The sequence below is a fragment of the Fukomys damarensis genome, unplaced genomic scaffold, assembly GCF_012274545.1.
Source record: "Fukomys damarensis isolate Sample0158 unplaced genomic scaffold, DMR_v1.0_HiC HiC_scaffold_28, whole genome shotgun sequence".
Classification (NCBI taxonomy): Eukaryota; Metazoa; Chordata; class Mammalia; order Rodentia; family Bathyergidae; genus Fukomys; species Fukomys damarensis.
Window position 1 is genome coordinate 36,929,039 of NW_022900940.1, and position 12,341 is coordinate 36,941,379.

The following is a 12,341-nucleotide window of genomic DNA, read 5'->3' on the forward strand; positions in this document are numbered from 1 at the left end:
GCAGCTTTCCTCTGCTGTAGCCACAATGTTTTCTGCCTCACCACAGGCTCAGAAGCAACAGAGCCAAGTAACCTTGGACTGAAATCTCTGAAACTGTGAGCCAAAACAGATCTTTCCTCCTGTAGGTTGACTCTTTCAGGTTTTGGTTATGGGGACAAAAATCTAACATGCTTGTCACTCCCCAAACTCAAATCATATTATTTAACTAGTAGATTTTAATATTTCCTTTGTCCAAGAGGGTATCTTGATCTTCTTTTCTTATGATTCCTATCCATCTAAAAATACTCTACATACATATTTAAATATAAATTATATATATATATGTGTAGACTGTAAAAGATAATGACTATAAAATAAATAAATAGCTACAATACTATTATATTAAGAAATGCTCAGAGCTAGGGGTATAGGTCAGTAGTAGATAGCTTGTCTAGCATGCATGAAGCCCTAATCTCCAGTACGTCAAGAAATTTCTTAATATAGAGTATGTTGCCAAGCCTGGTGGTACACACCTTCAGTCCCAGTACTTGGGCGCCTGAGGAAGGAGGACTGAATTCAAGGCTGCCTGAACTACACAGCAAGACCCTTCCTCAGCAAAACAAAACAAAACAAAACAAAACACCAAAACAAAATCCCCCTCCCGAAAATAGTACACAGTCAATATTGAAAAGTTCCCAATCCCAAATTTCTTTTACAGTTACACTGTTTGCATATTCAAAGAAGGTTCACACATTACATTTAGTTGACACATCTCTTAAATCTCTTTTAATATATTATGGTTCCCTATCCTTTTCCCTTTATTTCCTCTTACAATTTTTCCTGAAGAAAATGGGTCATGTGTCCTATAGCATTTTCCACATTCTGGATTTTCTGGTTGTAGCCAGAAAATCATCATTTAGAATATGTACCTGATTCTTGTATGTCCTGCAATTTGGCACTTAAATCTTTAATCTTGATCAGATTCAGTTTTGAGACAGTCTCTTACTATGTTGCTCAGCTGGCCTCGAACTTCTGATCTTTTTGCCTTAGCTTCCCAAGTAGCTGGGATTACAGGCATTTATCACTAATGCCCAGCAGGTTCAGTTTTATTGTCACTGAATATGCCATATATGGTACAGCACACTTTCAGGGTCAACTCTAAATTGTTTCTCTTCCATGAAGTTCAAACTGCTTTTCTTCTCCACTCTCCCAAACAACCAAAAAGCCTTCCTTTGACTCCTGATGGGAACTACCAGGAATCAGCTTACTATCTATACCTCTCAGTCATAAGTAGGAGGAGTTAAGTTTTGTGTGTGTGCGGGGGGTCTTTAAGAACCACTCTAACACATCCACAGACATTGCACTTGGAGAGGCCAGTAAACGTAAGGTTTATCACACTCACCGATCCTCGAGAGGGAGGTATGGCATGACATGCAGGAGGTCACATGGGAAAAGCTCCTCGCAGTGGGCTCACCCAAGCAGGTAGGTAACTGACAGTGAGGACCCATAGGCAGCTGTCTTTTCTGGTGATAAGAAGGGAGTGCACGTGCGAAAGGGAGGACAGGATTTCACGGAACATCACTAGCTCCCAGACAGTGAGAGCAGTGTGAAGACGGAGGCTGGGACTAGTCACAGGGCTGCACCTGGTTGCCCAAGCAGGGTTTACGAGGATGGTGAAGTGTCAGGAAAATACAAAGCCTGAAAAATTTACACTGTATCTTTTGTCACCAATCTGACTAAAAACTCCTCAAATTCCAGTGACAGTTTTATCAGATTTTAAAACCACTAGAGTCCCTAACACAGTTCCCTAAATAGAGCAAACTTTTGAAATCTCACAGAACTAGAGAAAACAATCCAAAAATTCATTTGGAACAAGAAGAGACTTAGAATAGCAAAAGCCACTCTAGGCAACAAAGACACGACAGGGGGTATCACAATCCCAAACTTGAAACTATATTACAAAGCCACCATGATAAAAACAGCATGGTACTGGCAAAGAAACAGACCCAAGGATCAGTGGAATAGATTAAAAGATGCAAAAACAACTCCAGATGTAGCTACCTCATCTTTGACAAAGGAGCCAACCATCCTCAATGGAGGAAAGATAGCCTCTTTAATAAATAATGTTTGAAAAACTGGATTTTAACCTGCCAAAGATTAAAAGCAGATACCTATCTTTCATCATGCACTAAACTAAAATCGAAATGGATTAAAGATCTAAATATTAAAACAGAAACACTAAACTTGCTGGAAGATATGTTAGGTAGAACTTTCAAAGACACTGGCATAGGAAAAGGCTTTCAATGTTTTTTGTTTGTTTGTTTGTTTTTCTGGTTCGGGACCTTAAGCTTGCAAGGAAGGCTTCGGAACCACTGAGCCAAATACCCAGCCCTTTTTTTTTTTTTTTTTTTTTTGGTACTGGGGATGGAACTCGGGTCCTTGCATTTGCGAGGCAGGTGCTGGAACCACTGAGCTAAATCCCCAGCCCTGGAAACGGCTTTATGAACAAATTCTCAATAGCACAGAGAATCAACTGGGATCTTATCTTATTAAAAAGCTTCTGCACGCAAGAGAAACTACCAACAGAGCTAAGAGACAACATACAATGTAGGAAAAATATTTTACCAGCTGTTCTTCAGACAAAGGTCTATTATCTAGAACATATAAAGAACTTAAAAAATCAGACTCCCCAAATATAAAGACCCAATTCAAAAACGGCATCTGAAATGAACAGACATTTCTCAGACAAAGAAGTAAAAGCAGGACATAAACATATGAAAAACTGTTCAATATCACTGGTCCTTTGAGAGATGCAGATGAAAGCAACACTGAGATTCTATTTTTTTGGTACCAGGGATCGAACTCAGGACCTTGCGCTTGCAAGGCAGGCAGCGGAAACAATACTGCGATTCTACCTCACCCCAGAAAGAATGGCTGCTATGAAGAAATCAATCAATAACAAAAGTTGGCAGGGTTTTGGGGGAGGAAGGAACCCTTCTTCGTTGTTGGTGGGTGTGCAGACTGGTGCAACCACTATGGAAATCAATATGGAGATACCTCAAAAAACTAGAATTAGAGGTCCCATTTGACCCAGCTATTTCTCTGCTAATATCTTCCCCCAAAATTAAAAAAATACCACAGTGATATATGTGCACCCATGTTTATAGCAGCAGTTTGTAATAGCTATAATTTGGAAACAGCCCAACTGCCCATCAACTGAAGACTGGATAAAGATGTGCTTCGTTTTGTTTTGTGTTTTAATAAAATGGAGTACTACTCAGACATAAAAAACAAGAAACTAGAGACATTTATAGCGAAATGGATGCACACTGAGGCCATACTTTTTTGTGGGGTGGGTACCGGGGATTGAACTCGGGACCTTACGCTTATGAGGCAGGTGGCAGAACCACTGAGCTAAATCCCAGGCCCATATAATATATATAATGTTTTCTTTTTTTTTTGGTACCAGGGTTTGAATTTAGGACTTTGTGCTTGCAATGCAGGCAGCACCACTGAGCTAAATCCTTGGCCCTAGGCCATACTCTTAAGAGAAATAATAGGCCACACATGCATAAATACCGAAGTTTCTCTGGTACAAATAACTAGAAGTGTAAATAAGAATAAAAATATATAATTGATAATGTGAAATAGGAAGAAAAGGTCTAAAGGAATAGGGGAAGTGGGAGGGGTAGGGGAAAGGAAAGAAGGGAAAAGAATATGAGAAAAGGAAAAAAATGGAAACAAAGTCTTTGTAAACAGAGAAGGGTGGAGGGGGTGAAGGGAGGGCAGGGGAATGGGGAAAAAACAAGAACCAAGATACTTCATGTAAAGGTACAAGATCCCAATGATGAATGTAACTTTACTGTATACCTAAAATGTACCGATAAACTTAATGAAAAAAATGTTGTTACTATAGAGCAAACTTGCTTTAGACACTATCTGCACTGAATTACATTTATTTAATTTATTTAAAAACTTCTCTGGAGATGACTTCAAGCATATAGAAACCTATATGGTTTGATCTATTTGTTTGTTTGGTACCAGGAATTGAACTCAGAGCCTTATGCTTGGCAGGCAGGCACTGTGCCACTGAACTACATTCCCAGCTTTTTTTTTAAATCCCTGGTCCGTTTTTGTTTTTTGAGATAGGGTCTCACTGTGTAGTTCAGGCTGCTCTTGAACCCACTATGTAGCCCAGGCTGGCCTTGAGCTTGCAGTGGTCCTCCTGCCTCAGCCTCCTGAGCGCTGGAGATTATAGTCATGCACTACTACACCTGCCTTGGTTTGATTTACTTTCATTTCTCTTTCAGAAGTCATAATTGAAATGATTAATATGTCAAGAAAAAGATACTAGTGCTATCAGTTTATTTATATCTCATGTGACTAATCTATATTCTTCTAATTCTAGATAACTAACATGAATAGTACATGATAATTCTCAATATAAGATTGGCTTTTGAAAAGGTAAAGAATAAATTTGAAAATAATGGCTCAGAAAATCAGGCCATTTTACAAATGTCCTACTTAAAAAAAAATTTTTTTTTTTTGGTGGTACTGGGGATTGAACCCAGGGCCTTTTCACTGAAATATAATCCTTTCTAAAGTTAATACCAGAATACTGGTAGAATCATGGAACATTTCATACTTTCTACATTATTTTCTTAAGAATAGCATAGGTTATAGGTTATTTATTTTTAAAAAGTAAAGTAGCCGTATTGTGGTATAATTTACAAAAAAAAGTAAAGTTAACACCCTATATATATGCTAATTATACTTAGATTACAAAGCATAATCAAGAATAACCTAAATATTTCTAATAAATACACCAGTGAATAAATCATTTTAGAGAATCTATAAGCCATTTGCAATAGAAAAACACTAATTATCATTTAGCATCACAATGATTATTTCTCAGAAACTCTTCTAAAAAGTTCCTACATCTAACAAGGTAATTTTTTTTTATGCTAATTATACTTAGATTACAAAGCATAATCAAGAATAACCTAAATATTTCTAATAAATACACCAGTGAATAAATCATTTTAGAGAATCTATAAGCCATTTGCAATAGAAAAACACTAATTATCATTTAGCATCACAATGATTATTTCTCAGAAACTCTTCTAAAAAGTTCCTACATCTAACAAGGTAATTTTTTTTTTAAATATTCAATCACTGACTGATTTAACAGTCTGTTGTTAAAACCAAACTGCAAAATCTTTCAAAAGGTGTAAAGATACTGTTTCAAGTCATGCACACCTGTAATCCCAGTACTCTGGGAGGCTGAGGCAGGAAGATGTCAATTCAAGCCCAGCCTAGGCAATTCAGCATCACCCTCTCTCAAAATAAAACATTAAAGAAGGGCTAGGGATATAGCTCAATCCCTACAACAAAACAAACAAACAAAAAACTACTTCATTAACAAAAGCTGACAATCGTATAGAAATGTACAGAAAGAAAAAAAAATGTACAGAGAGTTTAGAGGATTCTGTTACCTTAATTTAGCAATTACTAGCAGTATTTGTATACCCACTCCCCTTCCATATATGCCTGATATTTCCCAATCTCTTTCTCTTCCACCTCTTCCTCTTTCATCCCTTGAGTGACTTCTCCAAGCTATATTGTGGTTATTTATTTATTTATTTATTTTTGGAGACAGGGTCTTGCTATATAGTCCAGGCTGGCCTCAAACTTGAGGTGATCCTCCTGCCTCAACCTCCCAAGTGATGGGATTACAGGGTGTTCTACCATGCCCACATGTTGTAGTTATTTTTACAGATACTGTGCCTTCCTGTGATACACAAAGATTTTTTTTTTATAAGTTTCTTGACATCTGGATAAGTAACAAATGTATTATTTATTGGAGAGATTCATAACCAATAACTGCTTTACCTTGAAAGTACAGTAGGATATATTTTAAAACTCCATGATTTTATTCAATTAATGAAGAGTTACTCAAAATCCTTCCAGAGACAGATCTACTTTTATCAGTCACCACCACCATCACCACATCTTCATTATGGTGGTTTACATGTTCCCATTCCATGATAAGTGGTCACGCATACTATATATCATTTAATCCTCCATGTAAGGAGAGCATTGATCAGTAAGAGTGTGGGAAACCATGCTCACAGTAACCCTATGAAGTCAGTTTTCTTCAATCTAATATATGAGGAAAAACCCTGAAGCATAGAGGTTACAAGTAAATGTCCAAGCTGCGGCTGAACCTAGAGTTCTTTGACTTAGGTCTGTGGCTATAGTGCTACTCTCCTGAAGTTCTTGTGGTTTTATAACTTCAATATAAGCGGCCTATTATTAATTAGTTCATCAAATATTTGAAATTTTTATTTATTTGTTTTTTAGAGACAGGGTGTTGCTAGTTATTCAGGCTTGTCCTGAATTCCTGGGCTCAAGTGATACCCCTGCCTCAGCCTCTGAGACTACAGGTGTGTGTCACTACGTCTAGCAAATATCTGAAAAATTTTTGGAGGGATCAAACTCAGGACCTCGCTCTTATGAGGCAGGCATGGTGTTACTGAGCTAAATCCCTGACTCTAAATATCTGAATTATTTTTTAAATTTTAATAAATACCTGGCATTGTGGTAAGCAATGAAATTTAAATCATATCTAAAATAGACTGAAAAGAATAAAAACTACAAAAGCAGAAATAATAGTCGAACACAATGCAATTATAAATGCTACATAAGAATAGTTTGACTGTGGCAGCTAAAAAAGATTTCCGGAAGTCTTCTGTAGTACAAAAGACCGTTAAAAACTACTACTTGGTAGGTATTAGGGAGTGTTCACTACTTATTTCCCTCCTTTTTTGTTTGCCATGTTCCCACAAAGGCCCATGCATTGATTTTTTTTTTTCCCAGCTTCAGAAACAATATTTTAGCTGTGCGTGGTGGTGTATATCTACAATAAAAGCACTTGGGAGGACTGAGGGAGAAGGGCTGAGGAAGGAGGACTGCTGCAAGTGCAGGGCCAGTCTGAACTCTGTGCTGATATCTTGTTTCAAAAACCAAACCAATCAGAGGTAAGGGGAAAAAAATGAGAATCAAGACTTGCCATGTAAAGGTACATGATCCCAACAATGAATGTAACTGTACTGTATCCCTAAATGTACCAATAAACTCAATTAAAAAAAAAAAAAAAACCAAAGAGAAAAAAAAAGCCACAACCCAAAATTCCCAAAACAAAACACCAGAAACAAATTGGGCAGGGGTGAGACAGGGTTTCACTATGTAGTTGAGACTGATCTGGAACTCACTTATGTAGCCCAGGCTGGTCTCGAACTCACAGCGATCCTCCTGCCTCAGCCTCCTGAGCTCTGGGATTACAGGCGTGTACCACCACGCCTAGCCCAGAAACAATATTTTATACAATAATGGTATGGTTTTTCTGAGAAGATGAGATTTCTAGACTGTACAAATATTAACTTACTTTTTTTTTTTGTACTGGGGATCGAACTCAGGCCCTTGTGCTTGCAAGGGAACCACTGAGCCAAATCTCCGGCCCTAACTTACATTTTTTTATCATGACACTAGAAAAAAAGGCATGCATTATTAAAACCAAAAGTCCTTGAAGAAGAATCTGGATTAGTGAGAGTGCTGAACACTATGATCATACCTAAAGACAAATTGGCAGGTCAGATGTAGTGGTGCACACCTGTAATCTCAGCACTCTGGAGTTTGCCATGAGTTCAAGGCCAGCCTGGGCTACATAGTGAGTTGAAGGCCAGCCTGAACTACACAATGAGACCCTGTCTCCAAACAACAACATAAAACAAAGACAAATTGGCAACTGGTTGCTTAGGCCAACAATCTTCAAGTACTCCCAACTGTGGAGTTAATCAAAAGTGGCTCAAAGAGCCATGCACTTTTCAGTACCTATGGAGAAAAGAGCCAAAATGTCCAGACTAAAGAATATCGAGAAAACTGCCGGGTCTGGTGGTGTATGCCTGTTATTCCAGTACTTGGGAGGCTGAGGGAGGAGGATCACCATGAATTCAGGGCCAGCCGAGGATATAGAACGAGACCCTGTCTCAAAAAATGAAATAAATAAGGAAGTAAGGAAAGAAAGAAGGAATGAAAGACAAAAAGAAATCTTGACAATCTCTCCATATCACCATCACTCTATAACTCGGTGAGCAGCAAGGTCAAGTGAGATACAACTGAGACCTCCTTCCCTCAAAGCTCAGAGTCTGGAACATGATATTCCTCAATAACCAAGCCAGAACAAAAGGCATAGCTACAAAAAGAAACTTCCACAGGCTCCTACCGGTGTTGCTCTACTCCACCAATGTGTTTAATCCACTGGTCTGAACTCATATGTGAACTTTTCTTGTGTATCACAGGCAATGTAAAATAAACTCAGATAAGCCCATGTTTATCAATAAGCTTCCCCAAGGCACTTTCATAAATACTGATTGATTTTCTACCTACTTCATTCTAAATAAATATCAAGAAATAAATATAGTTCTGTTTTAGAAGTTAAGACAAATAAGCGCATTATATATACTGCTTATTTTTGCCACAACTAAAATTTTTCAGCCCAAAATTTCTTTATGAATGCCCTAAAAACTGCAATATTTTTTGGAGGATGAGGAGAATCAGAAAATTAAGAAATTTACAACTGCCATCATATGACAATAGCAAACTGATGATCCTACAAAGTTGGATTTTCATCTTATTCTAATTATGTTAAAAGTACCCTTCAGAGACACAAGGTTAAAAAACCAGCTTCATAGTCTATAATGCTTTGCTCTTCAGAATCTTGCTTTTGAACAGAAAAAAGCTTTGATTAGAAAGTATTACAAAAAAAAGGAAAGTATTAGAAAATGGTAAGACTAGTTTCAGGAGCTAACAAAGGTCAGGCCAGTCTTCCACCAAGGAGAGTAAGAAAAAGAACAAAGGACTCCAGCTTGAGCAGCTGGAGGGGTGCACTCTGATGAAAGGGATCAGACTAGCCCCACTCTATGGTCCTGATGGATCCAAGTTATTCTAGAATTTAAATATTTTTGAAGCACTGAGCGCCAACACTAACATTTAAAATTTTATTTCTTGCACTTTCTCTTAACTATATTTTACAATTCGCACAATACATGGAACAAATTTTGTGTTAAAGTATAAATCTGATGACTTGGTTTAAAAAGTCATAAAAACATGTTACCGTACCTTTTAATAGGGATACTTTAGCAAGAGGTTCATTTAGGTCTTGCTCGTCCATCTGGGCGTCTGCCAAGGTTGAGGGGAAATAATTAGACAGTACTTAGATCTATCAGCAATCTGTTATTAACAAAATAAGTAACTAGAATTTACACAGCTACTGGATAGTTGAAAGTAGCTTTAACGAAACATTCAAGATTCAAGGGATTTGATAAATGAAAGCACTGTGCTTACTCTAAACATAAACACTAAAGTTTCCATTCACATTAATCTACTTCCTAAACTGCCAATAATATCTGCAGATTTGAAGGTATGAGGTTAAAACTCACCTGTAGTGTCGTCACTGCTTTTTTCCTTGCTTGGACTCAGAGTATCTGATAAGTCAGATTCCTTTGCTCTTGCTTGGTTTTCTACCAACAACAACAACAAAGTAAAAATCTCTTTTTAACTAAATACCATATATCAAGAAAACTGCTTCAGGCTATGAATGCTCAAAATCTAACGCTATTCAAAGTACTTTTAAAATTAACCGAGATGATCACTGAATCTCTTATTTTGTCACTATCCCAGTCCAAAGTGGAATGTTGGTTATTACATGTAGCTCATATTAAATGATAATGTGGATTATGACTGCTATGCAGTGGGCTGGGGCTTTTGTTCAAGGCTGTCCATTTGCCAACTGGAAACAAAAATAAAGGGAGCATTGCTGAAGTATTCAGAGAACTGCAACAAAAATAGCAAAATTCTCAGGACAATGGGGACATTGTATGAAGAGGATGAAAGGAAAAAAGACTACCTTAGATAAAAACTCTAGCTAGATGGTTGCCTTAGTAATAGTTATACTCTTATAATAAAACTTTTTTAAAAAATCATAATTATTTGTTATAAATGTACCATTTAAAATAAGAAAAGGAATAGCCTAATCAAACATACCTGAATTGCACTGAGAAAAATCTTGTTAAATATTTTGAATTATTTGCAAGATATTTTGCCAGATTCAGTGAAGACGTTTTAGGCCTAATTTCAACTAATTGCTCTCTCAAAAATTCTAATTACAGGCCAACAATTTATTAAAGCAATTCGGTGATAGAGATCTTTATTTGTAATGGCTTATCTGTGTAAACTATGGCATTCTTTACGAGTGCATTTACAGAGAAGGACATTTCTCTGACCAAAATCCTACGCCATCTCCTGATTTTCCACAAGGCCTCACCGACACTTTTCATGGCAGAATTCAGTCATCTAGTCCTTGTGTTAATTCCCATTGGAGCTCTGATTCAGTTGCATGAGCTTCGTTTTAGGGCTACGGCACATCAGCTCATTATGGCCTGCAATTCTTTGCTTGAGTCTACAGTTCTCTAACCTCAAAAGCCATTCTCTCTTCTTGGCCTACTGTAAGTTGTAGCTTAAGGTTCTTTATCTCTACAGAAGTCTCCATTTCCCCAGTATTCTGCTCCTTTTTATTATATCTTTTCTGTGTGTTTCTGTGATTAATCACATTCTATTTTATGTCATTCTCTGTGTGTACATATGCATCTTATTTCCTACTGTATTGTTTGTGGTAATATGTATAAAAATTTAAAATGAGCAAACCCACTTTTTGTGCTTTTTTGAAGGAAGTAACAGACCATACCTGGTATGTGTAAAGGTGCTCACTGTAGTATTGTTTGTTTGTTTTGGTACTGGGGAATCGAACTTGGGTCCTTACCCTTATGAGGCAGGTGGCAAAACTATTGAGCTAAATCCCCAGCCTGTAGTATTGCTCATTACAGGGAAATGAAATGTGGGTATTATGAAATGGAAAATATTTAAGATATACTTACTATTATTAAGTAAAAATTAAGTGAAAGACCAGTATGTATAACCCCATATAGATTTAAAAATAGTGGTGCCTCTGTTCACAAATGCTTTCATTTGCAATTTGGTTCACAAACAGAAATGTCTGGCAAAATTTTGTTTTTGTTGGAAAAGTCTGCATTGGGCAGCACACACAACTGTGGCCATTTTTCCCACACAAACACAAACATGCCCATCTTTTCCAAAATCGTAGAACAAATTAAGCTTGTGAACCGAGGTACCACTGCATATATTTAACTATGAATTTTTAATTGATTATATCATTTTTAAGGTCCAGAGGGATCTATAAAGATATCAATAGTTATTTCTGGAGGGACTTAATGGTAGACATTCATTAGCTTAACACAATCATACATTGTTTGAAAATTCTGTAGTAAATACATGTTATTTTATAATCAACTAAATTAAGAGATATTTTCCACCAAACATGGTGAAGTATGCCTGTAATCTTAGCTACTGGGGAGGGTGAGACAAGATGAACATAATTTTGAGCCTAGGCTGGGCAATTCAAGGAGACTTTGTCCCAAAATAAAAAACAAAATGGGGTGGAGATATAGATCAGGGTTAAAGGGCTTGGCTATCATGTACAAGGCTCTGGGTTCAATCAAACCCCAGTAAGAAAAGAGAAGAGAAGAGAACAGGAAAAAGAAGACATATTTTTTAGCTTGAAAGAAATCAGAAATACATCCAAAGCATTATTATTGTCAAAATATTTAAGACAATATTAAAATGAAACTTGTTACAGCTATTCATACATCTAGAATCTGTGACTTAATGTGCAAAATGGGTGATGAATTGCAAGAAATCTTTTGCTTCTTCTCTCACTGCCATTTGTAGTCAAAAGTTAGCTGCTGAGCAACAGGGAGCTTAGATTAGAAGTGAAGTCACCGACCACAAAGACCCATGGGAATCTAATCTGTGACCTCTGGTGCATTCATACTGTGCTATAATCAGACGTTTCTGAATGTTATAGTTTTGATCACAAAGTTACACTCTCAAATAGAACTGGCTAATATACCTAATCTCTATATATGGAAACCACTGTGGACTGCCTTAAAGGTGGGACACTAAATATTACATCAAGATCTTACTAAAATGTAAACTCCATGAAAGCAGGGTTTTTTTGTCTGTTTCACTAACTGCTATACTCCCAGTGAATAGAACAGTGCTAAACAAAAAAGAAATAAAGCTGAATGAAGGAATGTATTTACTTTGTTTTTTTATTGAGTTTATTGGTACATTCTAGGTATATAGTATAGTTACATTCATTACTGGGATCTTTTACCTTTACATGACAGGTGGAATGTATTTACTTTGAATAAAAAGCAAGCTTT

General features: G+C 36.9%; 1 protein-coding gene across 24 annotated transcripts in view; it reads right to left on the reverse strand.

The window, feature by feature from the left end:
- Positions 1-12,341, reverse strand: part of Slmap (sarcolemma associated protein) — a 140,755-nt gene that overhangs the window by 24,704 nt on the left and 103,710 nt on the right. For all 24 annotated transcript variants that reach the window (XM_010612753.2, XM_010612751.2, XM_033756942.1 and 21 more), the window contains 2 exons: positions 9,480-9,560; positions 9,160-9,219 (listed from right to left, as the gene is read on the reverse strand). In XM_010612753.2, coding sequence (XP_010611055.1) covers positions 9,160-9,219; positions 9,480-9,560 — 141 coding nt within the window. The remainder of the gene's footprint in view (positions 1-9,159; positions 9,220-9,479; positions 9,561-12,341) is intronic.